General features: G+C 35.6%; 1 protein-coding gene across 1 annotated transcript; it reads right to left on the bottom strand.

Annotated features, from left to right (window-relative positions):
• Nucleotides 1-429: 429 nt before the first annotated feature.
• LOC109054562 (5-hydroxytryptamine receptor 1F-like) lies at nt 430-21,806 on the bottom strand. Its single transcript, XM_042763314.1, has 3 exons — nt 21,630-21,806; nt 3,358-3,485; nt 430-1,642 (listed from the first exon to the last, which is right to left on the bottom strand). The coding sequence occupies exon 3, from the start codon at nt 1,638-1,640 to the stop codon at nt 561-563; it is 1,080 nt and encodes a 359-aa protein (XP_042619248.1). The 5' UTR covers nt 1,641-1,642; nt 3,358-3,485; nt 21,630-21,806; the 3' UTR covers nt 430-560.
• Between the last annotated feature and the right edge of the window lie 1,586 nt (nt 21,807-23,392).

The raw sequence follows: 23,392 nt of genomic DNA, 5'->3' as shown, positions 1-23,392 counted from the left end.
GAAGCTGGACCACGAATGATTCACACGAACATAGACGCATTTATGTTTCAGCAGGCGCATTCTCTTCAAAAACAAAAGTAATGTTAATCCACTGCGTCTTCAGCGGCTCAGATGTCAGGAGTAAATGACGACTGCTATGTTCATTATTACATCTAACAACACCTCAATCATTTAGGAGTCATTCTTGTCTACATCTGCTCCTGCGGTGAAACAATGCAGGACTGATAACAGCTCACTCAGGGCGGGTCTAAGGTAAGACGCCAGTCCAGTCTGTGCTGAAACACTTCTGTCAATCAAAGTATAGTGGGAGGGGCCTGGGTGTGTGTGACGTCACAAAGACAGGCATCTGAGATCGGCTCGGTTTGAGAAAGGGGTAAAGATTTGTGGATTTGAAAAAAAAAAATAAAATACTGGGTGGATTTTTATCATTACAGGGTGGTTGTGTACACAACTGCAAACACACATTTCAGTTCCAACAACTTGTAAAAGTGCATGTAGCATCCGATGACCCCTTTAATTTCTTTGAATGTTTCTTTTTTTTTTCAATCCCTTCACTGGTGTTAGAGATAATTCTTGCACTTGATTAACTTCTGAAAAGCCCTTTTGAAATCCTCGTTAAAGATGGTGTAAATCAGCGGGTTGATGAGAGAGTTCAGATAGCCCAGCCAAGTCAGAAAGTTGGTCATCTCAGGAGATGGAGTGCAGGACTTACACAAGTTCACAATCACCTCATGGATGAAGAACGGCAGCCAGCAGATGACAAAAGCCCCTATAATGAGTCCCAGAGTGGTGGCGGCCTTCCTTTCATGTGTGCTGGAGATGCGATATCTCCTGATGGACCGTTCTCTGCAAGACTGAGTCTTTGGGCTTTTCCCAGCGATGCGCACTCTGTCACCTTCGGTGGAGGGATCAGACAGCGATTTCTCTGGAGGGCTTAGGGTGTCCGGGGACGTCGGCTCCCGGTCGCTGCACTTGGGAAGCATGTGTCCATTCATCTCCGACTTGCTGAGGCAGCTGGCTCTCCTGTTGTAAAGAGTCTTTGCTGCTCGGTAGATCTTGTAGTAGAGAATGAGAATGAGTATTAGCGGGATGTAAAAAGCCCCCAATGTGGAGTAAAGCACAGAGCCGATGTTGTCGTGCTTAATGATGCAAGTGTTGTCTTCCTGGGGTCTCAACAGCATTGGCGGCAGAGAGACCACTATCGAGAGGAGCCACACCACGCTGATCATGATGGCGGCCCGTAGAGATGTCCTCTTTCTCAAATACTCCACTGCGTCCGTAATGGCACGGTATCGGTCCACAGCGATGGCTGCTAGGTGCAGAATGGAGCACGTGCAGCAGGTTATGTCCACGATTAACCAGATGTTGCACATGACTTCACCCATGACCCACGTCTCCATCACAATGTAGACAATGCTGAAGGGCATGACTAATACGGCCACCAAAAGGTCGGTCACGGCCAGTGAGCAAATGAGATAGTTTGCGGGATGGTGCAGCTTGCGTGTGACGATGATGGCTGTAATGACCAAGCAGTTCATGGCCATCGTCAGTATAGCAAGAAACGAAAGCGTGAGGGAGAGGAAAATCAGGCCACATGTGTTTTTGCTGGGCTCGTCGGCATCTGTTTCATTTGAATTCATGCCTAGGACAGAACAGGACAAGCAGAATCACTAAGACAGGACAAAAAATCTGCTGATGAGTTCACATGGGGCTGGATGCAGCAGCTGTGTATATGATACAATGTAGCTTAGCTGTGCGTAAATGAGCATTAAACTAAGCAGATTAGTTATCCAATGTAAACTAAATATTTACAGAATATTTACAGTGAGTTTATGTATTACCTGATATTGATTTGATAATTGATAATTACCTGATTCAAAATAACTATTTTGTATTTGAATATATTTTAAAATGTCATTAATTCCTGTGATGTAAAGTTACTGTGGATTACTTGTGGATTATTGTGATGTTTTTATCAGCTTCATTCACTGCAGAGGATCCACTGGTGAGTAAAGGTCCTTGCACAAATTCTCATATGCAATTTTTCATATTCGTCATCCTAAAAATTTGTCACACACACAAACCTTGCACACTGAGTCTGATACGTATTAATTAATCTGTTGCGAAAAAATCTGCAAAACTATACAAAATGCAGTCTTGAAGCATTGAGGATGATTGTGTTGTCCTCTCTCTATATTTTCCTAAAGAGAAAATTTTGGATCCATCATCCAATCCAAGGAGAGTTCCACCTTCTCAAGGAGCTGCGGGAATATCCCGGGCGATTCAAAGTTTACTTCAGGATGTCAATGGCTCAGTTTGATACTGATACTGGAGACACATATTAAAAAGAAGACCAACCCCAATTCTTCTTTTCCAACTCAGTGTGCAAGGACCAATACAGTGCTTTGTGCAGCGAGAAGAAGTGGATCAACTTGCCAGATGCCATTCTGGATTTTGGCGTTCGCTTGTACGGTGGCTCTGAATTGTCAAAACACCTCTCAAAATGCTTGCTACGGATGTGAAAAATGCAGAAAATTTAACCCAATCCGGACAAAAGTTTCGGAGGCAGTGTGTAAACGTGATTGACACAATGTGAGATCATATTTATTTTTTAACGTGCGAAAATTTCGGACTCAGTGTGCAAGGGCCTTATGTGATGAAATGCAAAATTTCTCCAAATCTGTTCAGAGGGAGAATCAAACTATACATCTACATCTTTGATGGCTTTTTCAGCAAACTTTCATTTACAGTAGATTTGGTGTAAGATTTACCAGTTCCACTCTCGCAAGTAAATACCACAGATAAACGTCAAGTTACATACTGAAATAAACATGAAGACTGAAATAGTATTTCTTATAAAACATACTCCAATAATACTTGTTTTATTTTTTCTTTGAAAAATGTTTTTTAAGTGTTGTTACTAAGCAACTACTGATGTAGCAAAACTAAAATCTGCTTCACACACACCTTATTTCACAATATACTGTATTTTAAGTTTTGAGATTGCTATTAAATGTAATGATGAGCAGAATGCTTGAAATAAAACAAAGACCACACACACTTTCAATGACTCACCAGTTCCTAAGTTATCAGTTCGAATAATTCTAACAAGCATTCTCACTTATTGAACCACCAAGTCATCAAACATTTATTTTTTGTCCAAATAAAAATCAACTGATAACTATTACAGTGCTATGTGAGTCATATAACAAGAAAGCATTAATCTAATGGCCTTCGTGGGCATTAAATAATGTGGACTTTTCTTGAGTGTGGCCTCTTCTATTCACTGGTGAACAATTCTGAGTTCACCTGGTTTATTCTATTGAAATATCATGCAGGGATTTTCACTATTCTTACCTGTAGAAGTGCTGCTTATTCATCTGACAGCTTCTGTCTGTGTGCGTTAATCGAGCTGCATGTCATCACAGCATTGTGTTCAAAGATCTTGACCGTGGTGGTCTATGCCATCATTTGCCACAAATCATCTGAAAAATCAAAATGAGTGTTAACGTCAAAGGGAAGTTTGAGATAGTTTGAGGGAATAGATGTTATGACTGCTGCTGAAATCATTGATGAAAGAGGAATATAATTTTCTCTAAAGCGCATCTGAATCGCTCTCTTTTAAAAAAAAGAGAGAAAGCCACATTATCCAGACAAAAGAGCTCACAGGATGCTTTTTCTTTAGTAATCATTCTAATATTTTGATTTGCCGATCAAGAAACATTAATTATTAGCAATGCTGAAAACAGTTATGCTGCTTAAGTTGTGCAGTTGTGCTACTATTTTAGTTTGAACTGAATTATTTGATGAATAGAATATATAATATAATACTCACACATGCACACATACATTGTATACCTATGCAATGAGCTTAAAAGTGTGAGAGTGAGTAATAAAAATGGTTGTACTGATGCACACTTCATTACATGCTGGCAGTGTGTCTGTATTAGTGCTGGCTGTGAGAATATGGTTGTCATAGAGACTCATGGGGACAGGCTTTCTGAAGAAAAGGCCAGAGCTATTCAACAAAAATTGATTTTAAACACTCTACAAGCTCTTTCTCTGCCAACACAACGGCGTTAGTGTATTAGTCAGGTTGTTTTTGATGTAAGGTCAGTTTATCTGAAGAACTGAAAGATTTAAGCTAAATGTTGTGGACAGGGTCGCTGCTCACCAAATGGGTGCCCTAAGCACAATAGTATTGTTGTGCCCCCTCCCTCAAAAAAACAAAAACAAAACACTACTATAAGGGGTCAATATAGAACTTTAATAAAATATGAAAGTAAATAAATCAATTGTAATTAAATTGCATTATTTATAAAATACAATTGTTGCTCTCTAGACAGTTAACTATGGCTATGATTTGATTAATACAGCTGTCTCAAGCATTCAGAAATCACATAAAATAAAATAAGCAGTTTTACTACGATAACCATGGTTAATTTTGGTAAGGGTTGTGATGTCCACATGTTTTTGTTGAAGAAATTAAAGAGGCTGTAGCATTTCTATCACAAAAAGGTGGACAAAAAAATTTAAATTAAGTGGATATTTGAATTCAAATTGTCAGTATTAAACAAGGATTTGATCGCCCTGTAAGTGTAACAACAGCAATTTTTCTGTTTTAACAGTGTTATTCAATGAAACCATATGATTATTATTAATTAACCAGTCGCCTCTTTGTTTTATATAATACATTTTAAGTTGTTGAAACTAGAATATTAAAGGTGCTGTATGTAATTTTTTGACTCTACTAAAGTATAAAAATACCATAATATGTTTGCAGATATTTAAGAAACATGCTAAGTTAACATACTTGTTTATCTGAAAAACAATGCTACAGTCAGTTATTCTCCTTTGAATATGTGTGTTCTGGGTTGGAATGTCTGTCTCTGTTTTGGTTTGTGAAACCCGCCCACTGACAGTTTACCCAATTGTATTTTAGGCACCCCGGGTTGCCAGTTGGTGGAAAAAACAGCATATTTCATTTCAATCACTGTCAAGTGTGCTCATTCCTGTTTGTGTCATCAATCTGGCAACCTGCTTGTGTGTCAAGTCTGAGGAGGAGGGGCCAGGTGCAAAAACCCTCTCCAATATTTTGAATTTGGACTGCAATACCTAGTTCAACCACTCGGTGTCAATCCTACATACAGCACCTTAGAGTCAGATGCGTTGTTGGTGGTGGTGAAATTATTACCGACATTAAAACATGTTACTAACATCAACAGTCAAAAAAGTTTCACAGGATTATGAACATAGCTAACTAAAAGAGATGCACAGGCTTCATATCGGGCTTGTTCTTTTCTCTGCGCCGGACTGTGCTGATGCTGATGTCTTTTCCATGATATAGCCTAGTTGTCCATTAATTATGATGATCATTTGTATTCAGCCCCAAACATGAGAGTGAGCGGATGCACAGGCGGGAATGTGGGGGTATGTAGGGATTGAGGTTTGCTTGTGTTGTTTTATTGGTTAATGATAAAATGCATTTTTTTATAATTATATATATAATATATATATGTTTATGTTTACATTTTTATTTATGTATATGTTCATGTTTTTGAAAGAAGTTACTGGCTGCTGAACATTCAGCTGAAAAGAGTGAATATATATAATATATATGAATTATGCTGAACATTCAGCTGAAAAGAGTGAATATATATAATATATAATATATATATATATATATATAAATATAAGTAATATATATATTAATGAATGATACTTGAAGGTACGGACATTACATTAAAATGAATACAGGCAACTCACGGTACGGACATTACATTAAAATGAATACAGGCAACTCACCCCCAGTTGCGCACTTGAAAACAAAGCCCACTATACAGTGACCATGTGCTGACTCTGAAGCGTCTCTCACAGACAGTGTTGCCAACTTATTTCAACTGAAAGTAGCTAAAGCCCGCTTGAAAAGTCGCTAAATGTCGCTAGATGACATCATCCGTTAATTTGCATATTCATGACGTCATCACGTCGTATTGCCTTTTACATTAGTTTGCCTCTCTGTGCTAACATACTGTATTTTAATTTAGCCAAATTCTCAATAAAACAGTTTTCATTTATATAATTTACTGTTTCTGTTGTCAGTCTATGGGATGAATATGAAATAGTGACTGAAATGTGGCCCTTTAAGACAACCAGCTCTCCCTTCCAAGATGTTAATCTGCACAAAAATCCTGATTTATAATTGAGCCGTTGTCTGATGAAATCAAATACACATAACATAAGCAAAGACAAAGACAATTCCTGTGCCTTGTTTTTGGCTATAATTGCATGTAAAATTAGAGAAGCAACATCATATCTATTTTAACTGAAAGTGCTGCTCCTCTCTGCCGCTCGCTGAGAGAGAGAGAAAGAGAGAGAGAGGTGTGTGCTGTGAAAGCAAGATCACGCAATAGTATCCAGCTGCAGACCCGCAGCACCAGCAGTTTCAGAACCGCAGCCAGAGAACCAGAAGTGAGGGGCGGAGCTTATGTTCTTAACAGAGTAGCGCCATCTTACGGTTTTTAAGGGGTAATTTGCTTTTATTGGGGTAGTTTGGTTTTACTTTATGTATGTATGAATTTTTTTATGATATATTAAGCATTTTATAAACATCAATTTTGTGTAATTTAGTTGTAGGCCTATACAGTTATTCGTTTTATTGTATTATGCAAGTTATTTCCTGTTTGTGATATTAAAAATAATGTTTGAAACTTCTGGCCATTTTATAAAAAATATACTTTAATCACAAGATTCAAAATAAATGTTTACTCCAAAGTCAAGAACATACATTTTTCTATATGAAAACTAAAACATTTCAATAAAACACACACGCACACACACACACACACACACACACACACACACACACACACACACACACACACACACACACACACACACACACACACACACACACACACACACACAAAGCTGCATAATTTTAAAAGAAACAACCAAAATGTACACAATAATTAAATTGAAGTTTACAAAATGAACAATTCACTCTTGGGCACATTTTGTCATGACAATCCTACAAAAATACTCCCCTGAGTACATTGGCATACTGGCACATTGGCATAGAAGCTTCTGATTGTTCCAGGAGATTTTTGAGGGCTTTTTCCTTGTCCTCTTCCTCCATTAGGCTCTTCCACTGGCCAGACTGAGCAGATGTCTGCTGTAATGGAGCCATTTCACAACTTCTGTCTGGGATTACTGGGATCTCCTACATTACAGAATATTAAAGGAAAATTTTACTTTATAATTTCTTATAATGTATATATATATATATATATATATTATCACACACAAAAAGCAACATAATTTTAAAAGTAACAATCAATTATGTTTGTTTTTGTTTGATAGATATGGATGTAGGTAGGTAGGTAGGAGGAACATTGTTACAGTTGTTTAAATGTTATATAGTTAAAGTTGTTTAACTGATAACTACTTCCCAAGACAAGATGTACTGGAAAACAACAAAAAATAAGAGTATTCTCCCTGTAAATAGCACCAAAAAAAAAAAAACCTTTGGCTGGCTTAAACATGCTGGTCAAGCAGAATATTGCTGGTAATTGCTGTAACACTGGTTGCACTGCTGCAGCTCAGGTAATGTGTCACCTCTCTGAATCCTTATATGTCTCTACAAGAGATGAAGCCACACACAGTTATCTCAATGATGACAAATGGGATTAAAATAACTTAACTAAGGTAATATTAACATACAAACAATGCATATAACAGAGGAAATTAAAGCAAACTATTTATTTATATGAATAATAAACGTCTTCATTATGTAAACGATTTGTTTATTTAAATAATGAATGTGTAAATTAATCTAAACATCCACAGAAAAAAGTTATATACTATAAAGTATAACAAATTCAAGCTTCAAGATATATAAGATAATAAAGCCAAGCACACATTAATTACTTAGCAGATAAATGCTTAGCGTAATATATACAATAATTATTAAACATATGATAGCAAAAACATTACATACTACTCACCGTGCTCTCGTTGTCAATAACTCCGCCCCTCACTTCCGGTTCTGTGGCTGCGGTTCTGAAACTGCTGGTGCTGCGGGTCTGCAGCTGGATATTTCTCAGATCTCACGCTCGTGCTGTAGTATCAGTGAGTCAAAGAGACTCACTAAGATTTGTCCGAGAAGTCGCTAGATTTGTCGCTAGTCGCTTTTTGGGGAAAAAAAGGCGCTGGGGGTATGAAAAGTCGCTAAATCTGGCGACAAAGTTACTAAATTGACAACACTGCTCACAGACTGACAAAGGAGTATACTTTAAAGGCTTGTGCACTCAACTCTTTGCGAAATGGAGCTTTGTGCTTGTGTATCCTACCTCTCTCATTCGGCATACATCCAAATATTCCATAATATTTCCATATTTGCGATGTAACGTATCTGAATGCTAAACTATTATTTATTATGTAAATTATAGGCTTTGTGTTCCAGTCGCGTTCCAACGGTGACACAGAGGCAGGCGCGCTGATGTTTGGTTCACTGTATTTTATTTTGATAAAGTTCCAACTGCGCTGTCAAGTTAGCAATGCTGGAACTGATGTGGTTTTTTTTGTGTGTGTGTGTGTGTGTGTGTGTGTGTGTGTGTGTGTGTGCAACTGTTTCCTTATACCAGCAGAATCAACTTTAATAAGCATCACTGTATAAAGGTCTGCTTTTATTTGTTTACACTCACAATGAAAACAAAACGTTGTGCTTTTGTAAAATAAAGAAAACAAATAGCATATTGCTTTCTGCCATTTGAGTTTCCTTTCTGTAAACAAATTAAGCCTGTTACAAAAATGAACTGAAACTCAGCAAAGGCTACGTTACGTGTTGCACTGTTTTTTTCCCCTTGTTTATCTGTAAACTAAATCAAATATATTTCAAGAATTTATTCCTTATATGTATATAGGTACTGCTGAGTTTATATATGTAACAATGTAATAATATTTAGTATTTTCACATCTAGGTGGAAAAATTTGTAATTTGCACTAGTGTCTGTTCAAAATAAATGAAAAGAATACAGAGCATAGTAGATTTTATTTTTCCTGTTGTACCGAAATCGTATAGAACCATGACCCCCGAACCAAGGTAAATTATAAATTGTTCCTTCCAATGTATAACCTGAAACAGTCAGGGATAGAATAGAATAGAAAAAATGATTATGTTGATTCTTCCAATTTATCTATTAAAGCACCAGACATTAGGACAGGCTCTCAACAAAAGGATTTTGTTGGTTCTGCAGCTAATGGAGTTATTTAACTCAGTGACACTCGGCCACATTGCTAAATTGCCTACATTGATCACACGACACTCTTCACTGTAATCATCAGGCGATCACAGTTTTTTGTTTCACTCTTCATTGTTCATGTATGGTATTTCCTAATGAAACATTTGGGCATGTCATGGGTCTCATCCAATCAGTGTCTTGATGTCATTTTCCTGAAGCTCCAGAGTAATTATTCCCATGATATATACGATGCAGATTATTTCAATTCACATACTCCTGGGTGGTGCATGTGCCAACTGAGCAACTGCCATTGATATGAATAGGAGCGTTAATGAACAGCTCTCTCTAGCTATTTTAATGGCAGGTGCTATTAGAGGGAGAAACATGCTCATATTAAACAGCATTTTAGTCCATAAAAAACCTCCTCTACATGCAAAATGAGTCATTAATTTTTTGACTTTCTCAAAATTGAAACATGCATATGAACACTAGCATCTTTACTATACATTAGCACAAGACTGACAGACTAAAAGCTGCAAAACCCCAGTGTTGATAGTTACAAAAGCTAAAAGGTATGTCTGAGGACTATCGAAGTAAATATTTGGTAACATTTTGAGAATATAATTAGTTCGGCCTGAGTCTTCTTGCATTTTACTGTTTTTGTGCTTCCTAACTTCAGTAGTTTTTCTACAGAACAAACTTCTTTTTACTTTCTGTGTTCACTGTCTCCCCCCACATGCTTTCTGTTCGCTCTTGTGTGGAGATTCTCTAGGGTACACCGACACTGCCAGGAATAATACAAAAAGGCATAAGAACATCACTGAAGAATGTTGCAACATTTATGATATTTTTCTCTAGGGTACACCGACACTGCCAGGAAAAATTTTGACTTTTATTCCTGAATTTGACAGATACGATGTAAAAACCCCTTTTAAATATAAAGTAAAAAAATGGTAACTGTGGTTGCCAGATACTCACTTTAAAAACAATGTCAAGTCAAGTCACCTTTATTTATATACACTCTAAAAAACGCTGGGTTGTTTTTTCAACCCAAATGCTGGGTTGAGACCGCTGGGTAGGATGTTGGGTTGTTTTAACCCAATTTTGGGCTGAAATTTGGTTTTGAATTGTTATTGATCGGTACTTGTTTGTGAACGCAGACGTGAAAGAGAGCACGCACGTCATGTTAACATCAGACGCCAGTGTGAGAAGCCGCCATTTTCTCAGCGTGAAAGAAGCGAGAAATGAGTGAAAGACATTATGGTAAGTAAAGATTAAAAATCTAAAGTTATTATTCATTGTTTATGTCCGGGAGTGTTTTGAGGTTTCATAAAAGGCGGAAATAAAAGAGCTTATATTGAAAAATACGCTGACCCGGTTTTCGCCTCAGAAACAGAGGTCTTAACTGCCTCTTTAACTGAACGGAAGAGGTACTTTTAATATAACGTCCGTGAGTGTCTTGTCTTAGGTCATATTTACATAAGATTTTACAATATCTGCACTTTTTGAGGTGTTAATATACGGTTATGGTTACAGTTACAGTCACGTTAATTTGTTATCTTATTTTTCGCAGTTAAACTGAATGTAGGTTAGTTATGTAAACGCCGTTATGTAATAAAGACTAGCATAATTATTTTGAGGCTGTTGAAGTGGTAATTGTTAAAAGTAATGTTTTGCATGTAATATTTCAGACTTGTTGAGCTTGTGTCTTCATTGTGCCCACGCCGGGAGTTAACTAACGTTACACAGAAGCATTATTTTGTGGGTGTTGGGGTGTTTTCTCAGCTTCTTCGGAAGAGAGGGAAAGACGGTTTTAAGGCAAGTAATGTAAACTTCATAATTCCAAAATGTTATAATTTTTTTTTTACTAAGACTAAAAGAATGTTTGTTTTTGTAGAATATTGAAAGCCAGAGACCAGATAACTTAATTCTTTTGAGAATGAAACTAACTTTGGAGTTAAGGACACAGAAGCCTGCTTGTGTGAGGAGGAGGCGATTTTCTTTGGAAGAGAGGGAAAGACCGTTTAAGGCAAGTGAACTTCATAATTCCATGTTATCAATTTTTCTTTGTTTACTAAAATTAAAAGAATGTTTGTTTTTTTGATTTTGTAGATGTTGAAAGCCAGAGACATAGGAGAGCATCATTCTTTTGAGATTTATTTGTTATTTTTAGGTTATTTTTTTTTATTTTGTGTTTTTGTTGTTTACTTCATGTTTTTTTTGCATTTTGATGGTGATTAAGTGTTATTACGTGATGATATCCATTGATGTCTGTGTTTTTCAATCAAAGAACTCAAACTAGCTTTGGAGTTGTCTGATTTGGAGAGTCATCGTTCTTGGTCTTCCTTTCTTAAAGGAATAGTTCAAAAAAAAAAAATAATAATCATTTACTTGCCCTCATGTCATCCCAAACCTATAAGACTTTTGTCTGTCTTTATTGACAAATGAATATATTTTTAATTTTCTCATAATTTTTTGTTAATCCATTGAGAGTCTAGATAATTGGTATTTTCAAGCCTCATAAATACAGAGTTATTGTACAAACCCGATTCCAAAAAAGTTAGGACACTGTACAAATTGTGAATAAAAACTGAATGCAATGATGTGAAAGTTTCAAATTTCAATTTTATTCAGAATACAACATAGATGACATATCAAATGTTTAAACTTTTAATAATTTTAAGGGAAAAATAAGTTGATTCAAAATTTCATGGCATCAACACATGTCAAAAAAGTTGGGACAAGGCCATGTTTAACACTGTGTGGCATCCCCTCTTCTTTTTATAACAGTCTGCAAACGTCTGAGGGACTGAGGAGACAAGTTGCTCAAGTTTAGGAATAGGAATGTTTGTCCCATTCTTGTGTAATACAGGCTTCTAGTTGCTCAACTGTCTTAGGTCTTCTTTGTTGCATCTTCCTCTTTATGATGCGCCCAAATGTTTTCTATGGGTGAAAGATCTGGACTGCAGGCTGGCCATTTCAGTACCGGGATCCTTCTTCTACGCAGCCATGATGTTGTAATTGATGCAGTATGTGGTCTGGCATTGTCATGTTGGGAAATGCAAGGTCTTCCCTTGTCATGTTGACGTCTGGATGGGAGCATATGTTGTTCTAGAACTTGGAGTATACCTTTCAGCCTTGATGGTGCCTTTCCAGATGTGTAAGCTGCCCATGCCACACGCACTCATGCAACCCCATACCATCAGAGATGCAGGCTTCTGAGCTGAGCGCTGATGACAACTTGGGTTGTCCTTGTCCTCTTTAGTCCGGATGACATGGCGTCCCATTTTTCCAAAAAGAACTTCAAATTGTGATTCATCTGACCACAGAACAGTTTTCCACTTCACCACAGTCCATTTTAAATGACCCTTGGCCCAGAGAAAACGCCTGCGCTTCTGGATCATGTTTAGATATGGCTTTTTTTTTTACCTATAGAGTTTTAGCCAGCAACGGCGAATGGCACGGTGGATTGTGTTCACGACAATGTTTTCTGGAAGTATTTCTGAGTCCATGTTGTGATTTCCATTACAATAGCATTCCTGAATGTGATGCAGTGCCGTCTAGTGGCCCAAAGATCACGGGCATCCAGTATGGTTTTCCGGCCTTGACCCTTACGCACAGAGATTGTTCCAGATTCTCTGAATCTTTGAATCTGAGAAACTCCTTTCTGATATTGCTCCACTATTTTTCGCCGCAGCATTGGGGGAATTGGTGATCCTCTGCCCATCTCGACTTCTGAGAGACACTTTTTTTTTGACTTCTGAGAGGCTCTTTTTATACCCAATCATGTTGCGAGTTGACCTAATAAGTTGCAAATTGGTCCTTCAGCTGTTTCTTATATGTACATTTAACTTTTCCGGCCTCTTATTGCTACCTGTCCCAACTTTTTTGGAATGTCTAGCTCTCATGAACATGACATTTCAAAATGCCTCACTTTCAACACCTGATATGTTATCTGTATTCTATTGTGAATAAAATATAAGTTTATGAAATTTGTAAATTATTCCATTCCTTTTTTACTCACAATTTTACAGTGTCCCAACTTTTTTGGAATCGGGTTTGTAGAAGTAATCCATTCTGATATTTATATATGAATAAATCTTAAATTATATGATAGCGAACTGTCTGTTCAGAAGAAAATGTTGGTCTCCCAGACTAGCAATGGAGGACAAAATTTAAGACAATATTAAATATATTTATTTGTGTTCCAAAAATACGCACAGTTTGTATGGGTCTGGAACAACATGGGGGAGAGTAAATTATGACCATTTTTATTTTATGGTGAATTAACCCTTTGAAAAGCAGCCCTCCACGTGCATGAAAATTTGTGAGGTATATGAATGTCATGTCTGTTTTGATTTTTCAGTAAAGAAGTAGCTTTCTGAAAGCAATATATTTATTCAAACAATATTACATGCCCTCACACTAGTGCTAATACACCTCTATCTGAAAATTGTTTGTTTTGGTTTTTTATTTATTAAGTTTTTTTTATATTTTTTTATTTTTGTGCTAATGATGATGTATAGGCGTTGACTGGGATGAATGGTGATGAAAGAAGAGAATGTCCTTTCCCCTAAACTGATGCAACAGTGGTTTTAAAGGAGGACACTGCCCTGGATGATGTAAAAGATGTCACATGCTGTGCTGATGGGGCTTCTTCATGACTACATCAATTATGCTAAAGAGATCATGAAAGTTGACAGTGATGCACGATCCGTATTCATGGACTATGAAACAAACTGTAAGTGTATAATTTGTAAAAACAAAATGTTAAATGCTTGTTCTGTGTTGTTTAGTAGAAATGGAGTTTACACTCTGTCATTTATACACATGCTCACATTCTTTCACACACGCATGCATCTGTTAAATGTTATAATATCAGTGATAATGTTGTGGTTTATGTGTGTACAGTCATGGCAGAATAGTTTGTAAAGAACTTAACTAATTGTTCAATTATTGTATAATAGTGTTTTTGAATATTTTTTATACAATATATAAAATTTACCAAAAAAAGTAAAATTTGATCTTAAAAGTTATATTCAACAAATGTCCAATGCTTTATTTATAAACTCTGTAGCTGTTAATGCCACACTTTTCTGCATTTCTTCTTACATGCATGTTACTTTTTTACTGTTTTTTTTCAATTCTTTTTTTTTGATAGTTATTATTTGTGTGTAAAAGTTATTTTAAAATGAACAAGATTTGTAGGTTTAATGCCTAGCTCGATTTGGGTTCCTTTTAGCCTAGCAATGTAGTAATTTTAAACCATAAAAAAGTTGCCAAAATAACCCAAATTGGGTTGATTTCAACCCAGCAGTTTTTAGAGTGCAGTGCTTTTAACAATACAGATTGTGTCAAAGCATTTTCATGTATGCCAATGTTTGTATTTAATATTTTGCATGTCTTTATGTGTATATAATTAACTAATATAATGTTAACAGAAACTACAATCTGTTTTGTACCTTAAAATACACTGATAACCAGCATAATAGTGGTAAAACAAAAGACCACAGGCCACATGATGTTCATCACAATATGTTTTTCCAAGATCCATGACTAATAAACATGCATAAACAGCAACAGATTCACCCACACAAAAACAAAACTCTGTCAGAGAGTCTTTTATGGGGTGCCAAGTGTAACCTGACTATGCAATTTCATGGACTAAATGAACTGTGTGACTCTAATACATTTCGTACACAAAATGACAGATGCCAGTTGCATTTAGTTCAACCTATTTGATGGATGAAATGCATATCTAATTTACTGAATGAGCATTTTGTGACATGCTAGAATCATTTGTTTTCAGTTAAATCAAATAAATTTTTACTGCAGCAGTTTCTACAGCTTAGATTCCTAATTCATGAAATTAAGGGTGCCAATTAAAAGATGTTTGATTAGTTAGTTAGAATCATAAACACGTATGAATATTTAAAGCAAACATCTGGCACACAAAATGACTGACAAAGACTTCAATCTCTCAAAAAATGTAGTAACATGTAAACACAGATCAAGTAATAAATAAAAACTGGAACATTTGGCATGAAACCTTCTGCACTTTAAAGATAAATTGTTCTCAATACACATTTAGCTTAGTATTTCTTGCATTATTTGCAGTCTGTGAGTCTAGTGCAGTCTTTATCTTCCCAGCAGGCACTGGACATCTATATAATGTCAGATTGACGTTGGGCATGACGTCAGTCAACAAGACGTTGTATTTTGGTTGAAAATGAAAATCGGGTTGACGTCAGTATTTGATGTGAATTTGACGTTGACTTAACATTGGATTTTGGTTACACAACCTAAAAACAACAAAATATCAACGTCAGACTTCGGTATTGGACATCAATTTAACATTGACGCTAGACGTTGAATTTACATTGAATTTTGGTCACCCGACGTCACAACCGAAATTTGACGGTATTAATAATTTTTTTTATTATTATTCTTTTCTTTTCTTTATGTAAAGCACTTTGAATTATCATTGTGTATGAAATGTGCTATATAAAAAACTTGCCTTGCCTTAACCAAAAATCAACGTCTTATGACGTTGTGTGCCTGCTAGGTTTCTTTTTTATAAAATATTACCAATGTAAGTTTTTCTTTCATATTTATGAGCTCAAAAAAAGCCATTTCTTAAAGTATTTGCAAATACAAACCATACATGTTTTTAGTTTTATTTTTTATTTAATATTTATGATGTAAGTTTTTATAAAAAAACTTAAAGTATTTGCAAATACAAACCATACATGTTTTATTATATATTGGTAATTGAAATAAAACAGAAAAATATAAATATCAGATGAAAAATGAAAAACAGTCATGCTTTATTGGATTGTAGATTTAATTACTAAAACTAAACTGAATCAAACTAAAATCAATTAAAGTCATATTTAGAAAATATTTAGATATATATTTAAAATTTAGATTTTAAAAAAAGACTAACACACAAAATTACTAAAACCTAAATGAAATGAAATTAAAATAAAAAATAAAAGCTAATTCAAAAATGTTATAAATACTATAATAGTGTATAAAATAATACTAAAATAACACTAATGTCATTACATTAGAATACAGCATATTAAACTAATTGCTATTTCTTTTAGATAAAGACAGCGTAAGCAAAACATATCACAAACAGTTTGTCGAGTTTTTAGTTTTTTATATTTTAATGTCATTACATTAGAATACAGCATATTAAAGATTAATCACATCCAAAATAAAAGTTTTGTTTACATAATATACCACTAGTATACTGTGTATATTTATTATGTATATATAAATACACACACACATGCATGTATATATTTAAGAATATGTTATGTTTATATATTAAATATATTTATATAAATATAAATATAAGAATATAAATATATAAATGTATATACATGTAAATATTTTCTAAATACATAATTTATGTGTGTGTATTTATATATACATAATAAATATACCCTGTACACATATATTATGTAAACAAAACTTTTATTTTGGATGTGATTAATCGTGATTAATCATTTGACAGCCCTAATATATTATGTAAACAAAACTTTTATTTTGGATGTGATTAATCGTGATTAATCATTTTATTTAATGTGATGAGCTACACCTGTGTGAACCTAAGAAAAGTGACTTCATACATCTTTTAAAAATCATATGCTGTTGAGTAAATGCAATAATGCTGAATATTTTTCCCCTACTGATAGTATTCCACTAAAAACGCTGAAAAATATCCTTATATACTGCCAAAAATATAAAACAACACCATTTCCAGCTGCGTTTGTAGCAAACATTGTAATTGTCATGGATGTAAAACACCGGTAAAAGGCAACAAAAGACTTAAGACTAAAACTGAAAAACATGCTTATCTTATCTGTATATTAAAATAGGCATTATATTATTTAATCTATGTGATCAGTGCTGCTTGCATGACAAAGAAAGACCTCAAATAACAGCTGGAAATACCCATAGGCAAACCAGTCAAGTATTATTCTGAGTGATTCAGCAAAAAGGTCTCTTTATGCAACATACATCAATATTTGATATCAACTGTATAAACTTTAAAAGATGGTAAGCTATGAATGAAGTTTGTGATGACACGATGCACCACCTCTTGATGTCTAAGCAATCGAGAAAGAGCTCTAATTGCATTTTGAATGAGGTGCCTCTCAGCTCTGGATCTGAAAAGGACATGCTTGATGAGAATGCTTAATACACACTTCCTCTTCACAGCAGGTACTAATGAAAAAAGATAACAGTGCCACTTGGCGTAATATAACGAGCGATGTCATCAGAGCCAGGGCAGTACCAAATATGACAGAACTGAGAATAATTACACTTACATAAAGCGAAAAAGGGGTGTATGAGAAAAACGATAAACGAAGAAACTGATAAAGAAGACTCGAAAACAGGGATGCCATCAAATGCATGCTTCATTACTGCTTTCAGTTACAAGGCACATTCTGCATATTTTGCTATGATAAGAGAATGGCAAAAATCAGCAGTCATGATGATAACTAAATGTGTCATCTGTTTGAATGTAATGGGAACTGTGTTCTACAAGCACAAAGATAAAGGCGTTTCAAGGACAAATACAGTGGCAGCACAAATATGAAGTATCCTGAGCACTGTACTGTTGCTTTATAATTTCCTTCATCACTTGAGGGGAACAAAGTGCTCCTTCACAACATGTGTTTTCTTTATTGAATAACTTTGGAGTTTGGGGAGATACAGTAGCATGACCTTCATTAAAATGATACTTCTGTCATCATTTACCCACCCTCATGTCATTTCAAAGTTGCATGACTTTTTTTCTTCCGTGGAACATAATAGGAAGTATGCTGAATAATGTACTCACCAGTCTTTTCCATACAAAAAAAAGTGACTGAGAATCCAGTCACAGAACACTGTGAAAGCATCATAAAGCAATATGATAGATTATTATAGATGTGATATGATAGATTTGTGTGAATAACAGACAAAAATGTAGTGCTCATTCGCACCTTTGCTTGTTCAAACTTGCTGCATTGCGACAATACATTCGTCAATGATGATTGGTCATAACACTGCTGATGCCATGGAACAAGGCAGATTTGACTACAAAATACACAACAAGCAAACCATAAAATGGCTTTATTCAAGTCTTTATTCAACATTTTAATTTTAGCCTGTTCCTTAAATAAAATTATTGTATGGTTTGGAATAAAAACGCACAAGTCATCTGGACAACATGTACAATATGATGCTTTTGGAGTTCAACAGCCCAGATCCTCATTAACTTTCACTGAATGTAAGAGAGCAGCCAGTACATTCTTCAAAAATGTTTTTGTGTGAATGTCTTTTTTTTCCGTCTGTGTGTGTATGTCTTTTTTTTCCGGACGAAAGAAAGTCATGAGTGTGTTTGTAACGGAAGAAACATAAGGTTGTAAATAAAAGACGAAAGAAAGTCATATGTGTTTGTAACAACATAAGGTTGAATAAACGATGACTTTATTGTCATTTTGTCAAACCTTAATTAAAGTGATTGCAATACACATGTATGCAGCGTCTGAGATGGGAGAAAAATAGCTGACCTGCCATTTTTTGTGTCAAAGCAATAACCATTAAAGGGTCTCCTGTTGAGAGAAGTCCCTTTTTCTTTGTTAGTACGATGTCAAAACTTGAGCTGAAGCACTTAAAAATGCAATTAACATTACTCAAAGAGATGCCTGGAGATTGGATGCTATTTCTGTTACATCCGTTGTGTTTCTCAGCCGACTCTTCATGGGAACATATGCTTCCTTTTGTCAGTTATGATGCCAGACATGGAGGTGTTGGGACAATAAGATATTAAACAGGTCTATTTATTTGGATCAAAGTGATGCAAAGCAGTCGTCTTGCAAATTATGTCTCCAATGCAAACATTCTTTGAACTAAGACAATAGACATGGCTATACTGTATTACCTGCCATTTCTAAAATATCTTTGTTATTGTATCTGAGGACACAGTCTACAATATGACCTGTTGCTCACATAAAAGCACAGTTTCCAAGATGTCTCAGGGGAGGCACTTCATTGATTTTATCCTCACCAATTCCTACATCTTCAGCTGTGAAACCATAACCCAGAATCATCTGATCTGTGAGACAAAAATGCCATTAATCCCTGCTTTTTTAAACTTTAGCTTCTCAAAGATCAGATAAAATTAGATACGATTATTACATGAGATCAGATAGCAGCCTAACATTAGAAGTATTTGCTGTGATGAAGGCCTTAGGAAATGTAAACGGTTACAAGATACATGATTTCTGGTCTCATATTTGATCACAACAGTGGCTGCCCACATTTTCACTGGCTTTGAAAGTATTTTTCCCACTCAATTTTCTTTATTGGCATTTAAAAATTCCTCAATAAAGAATTTTTAAACTAAAACATTAGAAACTTTGAGATTGTTAAATATTTATGTCTTTACAGACATACACCTTAAAATCGTGGCTACAAAAAATATTAAAAAAAATAAAAAAAAGCTTTAGAACATCCCATCCACCATTACTGCCCAAGAAAAACAATACAGTTCACTGAACACATGTTTAGACCTCCTACTATATGGGGTAAGGTGTCACGGTGGAACCTGACCAATACATAAAAAAAAAAAACACAAAATTTTAAAAGATACATACAATGCCAAAAATATGGTTCCAAGATTCCATGGAATCTTTCTTTTGCACAAAATGTTCCTTTGTTCTTCACACACACACACACACACACACACACACACACACACACACACACACACACACACACATATATATATATATATATATATATGAAGCCCCTTTAATCTTCTCTGCACCCAATTTTCAAGAACTGCAGTATTCACATGGATCATTTCAAAATTGTTCACTGTGAGAAGAAAAAACAAACAAACAAATAAACAAAAAACACGCACACCAAGACGGTTCTACCACACTTCTCTAGACTAAACACATGACTGCATCCAAGTCTTCTCAACACACGGACTCAGACAGGTGTGAAATGACAAGACAAAGTCCACAAGCTCCTCACACTCTAAACCTATGATGACAAATGCTCCCGAGTGGAGAGCTGCCAGTGCATAACACAGTATCTGTTATTGCTGACAAATGACTCTTGCACAACATATGTTATTGTGCCTCACTGTCACTGGATGAAGTCCAGAATTTTTTTTTTCTTTTCTCTAAAACCACGGTGAGATACAGAGGATTCTGAGATATAGCCTTTCATCCATCATTTGCATGTCATGTAAGGGAGAAACATACAAAAAACTAATGGTAAAGTATCAAGTGAGCACCCAATATGCTAATGAAAGAAAACAATATTTGCCAATAAACAGCACCTAGCAGAAACTAGGATGAACCAGAAACCTCCAGTAATTGTAAAGAAAATGAAATAATGACTCACACTGTGTTCTCATATGCTGAGATGGAGGCTTTCCTCTAGATTCTGAGGAAGCCCTTCATCAATCACTTGCATGTCATGGAAGGAAAAAAAAAATATGAAGACCAACTTATCAAGTGAAGTCATCAGCCAATATGCTAATGAACAAAAACAATGTTTGCCCATAACCAGCCATTATGCTAATGACACATATAGTGTTGAATTTATACATTATTATAAATAAAAAAGGATATGCTGGCATGATTGGAAAAACACCAAATTAGTGTTTATTATTCACTATACAGTCTATTGTTATTGTTATGCCATAGAGGGAATATTAGTGATGTGTGTGTATCCTATCTCTATTTCTGTGCTCCACTTGACTGCTATAATGACACTTTTTCAGTTATTATTCTTTTATGTTGCCATCCACATACTGGGTTTGTATCAGTATTTATTTGAATTAGACTAAAACGGTCAAAAATGCATCAGTTATGAATGAGTTTAGAGCGGATTCCTACAGGGATGCTCGATGCATCTGTAAAACATTCTCTTCATATCTGACAAAAATCATTCATAATCACCATCAAACTGTTCATAAAAGACGCATCTTGAACAGTACATGCTATAAATCATACAAACTCCAATGATTCAGATCAAGAGTTTGATAATGACAGATTTGATCTGGTAAAATCATGTGTTTCACACGAGACGCTAGAACGGGGCTAGAAAATAACATAAAACCGCAAGATAAATGATTCGCACTGTTAACAACATCGTTTATAATTGAAAAGCAGACATGTCCGTTTTAGTTTGAAAACTACCTGTGCCTATAAGCTAGTTTAATTTTGCAATATTGGAAACAAGCTATTACTAGGCAACAAACTTGATACAACTTTAAATGGACCAATAAACCGTCGTTAATATCAGAGGAACTTCAAGAAACCACTTATTTAGACACCGAAATAGCATACAAATGAAATAATGACTTACACTGTGATGCGAAGTGTTGAGATGACGGCATTCCTCTGGAAGCGCACGCTGGAATGTGATGTTTCTCCTCACGAGACAGATGAATGTCTTTCACAGGTGCACACTAGAGAGCAGCGCTCGTGCTCATACTGACATTCAGCCAGGATCGACCAGGCGCCGTGAGCGCGCAACTTACGACCCACGTGCACAGCTGTGTAAAGGAGCTAATAGACGGAGTGATTGCTTGATACAGTTATAGTTTGTGTAAAATGCCCCATCACACATCCCCCCCCCCCCCCCAGGCAACAACAGATAACAACTAACTAGATTTGTAGCATTTTTCTTTTCGTTGGCATCACAGAGAATCATCAAAGGCACAACTGATGACTTGAAATATACTGGAAATATTCTAGCTGACGTTGGTTTTGCACTTTTAGCTGAGTGCAAACCCAAATGTGCTTTAGCAGACACCCTTTCAATGGCTTTTTACACCTTTACTGTAGCCTACATTAATACATGCCTCAATAATGTCTTACTAATGAGACATTTTTGAATGTGTAATGAAACAGAAAAACAGCAGAACTCTAAGTGTTTGAAAGGCTGGGATACGGAATAATGCAAAACCTCTTGTGGATGCAGTATCCAAAAATATAGATATTTGACTATAAACTCACTGACAGTCTACAGCAATCATATCATATGATTTTAAAACAATCATAATTTAGTAAACACGAAAATCACTTTTCCAGATTACTGTTTCAATAATAATAATAATAATAATAATTTCCCCAACCAAAGAGAAGTTTCTTGATTTAAAGAGTTCCGAAAGTCACAACGTGAAATTTCTAAAGTACAGTTTAAGTCTTTTATCTTAAAAGATCAAGAAACTTTTAATTGCGGCACCTTTGTGGTTTCTGTTTATAGTACATTAGTTTTTCCATAGCTAGGTGACCTATTTTTAATCCAACAGTTACAATGAGGAGCTAAATATAATTTGTCTTCATGGTTTACGTGATGCACAGTAATAAATTTCCTTTTCAGATGTGTTCATATTTTGCATATGTTTCCATTCACCCCGAGTATTGAATATGTGAGTAAACTGGAAGCAGCGTATTTCAACAGCCAAGCTGCCTTTCAGACAATGGAGAAAAAGCAAAAAATGAAGGTTTGGGAATTTAATTAGCGGAGCTGTGGATGCTGAAAAGGTCAGACTGTCACTGTTAGTGGCCTTTGACTTTTTTATGCATGCAACAGTAAGGCATTTTTCATGAGTAAATTGGTCTCATCTTCCCTCTTTAGCTTGTGGTAAACTGTAAAATGTCTCCAATTAAATAAGCAGCTTTCAAAAACATCCAGAGAATCACTCTCCCTGTCCCGCTGAGTTATCATTCCCAGCCGTCTCCATGAGCGTTTGGCCTTTGCCTAGTTCTAATCAGCTCTACTGCGAGCTCAGTAGGGCTACATTTTCATTTTACAGAGAATGTAATGCATGCTGTAACCACCAGAAATTGAGGTGGGTAAGTCCATCCAATGATTAGAAATGGCTTGATTGTGCTGGTCTGCCCCAGCGGTCGCAGAGCGCTCACCAATGTCAAAATGATTGAGATCAATCAAATCAAAGATACCAGACTTCACCTCATCCTTGCACCACCAAAACATCACAGATTGGACAGACAGAAAAAAAGGAGAAAAAATCTTCCTTTTGTTTTCCAGAAGAAAATCATGCAGGTTTGAAAGGACATGCGGGTGAAAAGGTTCTAATTTTAACCCAATAGGTTTAGCCT

This window comes from Cyprinus carpio, chromosome A9 (genome assembly GCF_018340385.1).
Source record: "Cyprinus carpio isolate SPL01 chromosome A9, ASM1834038v1, whole genome shotgun sequence".
NCBI lineage: Eukaryota > Metazoa > Chordata > Actinopteri > Cypriniformes > Cyprinidae > Cyprinus > Cyprinus carpio.
Note: the sequence above shows the minus strand (reverse complement) of the source record. Positions and strands in the feature narration are given on the sequence as shown.

Bases quoted from the DNA above. Each gene is read 5' to 3' on its own strand.
- LOC109054562 (XM_042763314.1), bottom strand. From the start codon at position 1,640: ATGAATTCAAATGAAACAGATGCCGACGAGCCCAGCAAAAACACATGT.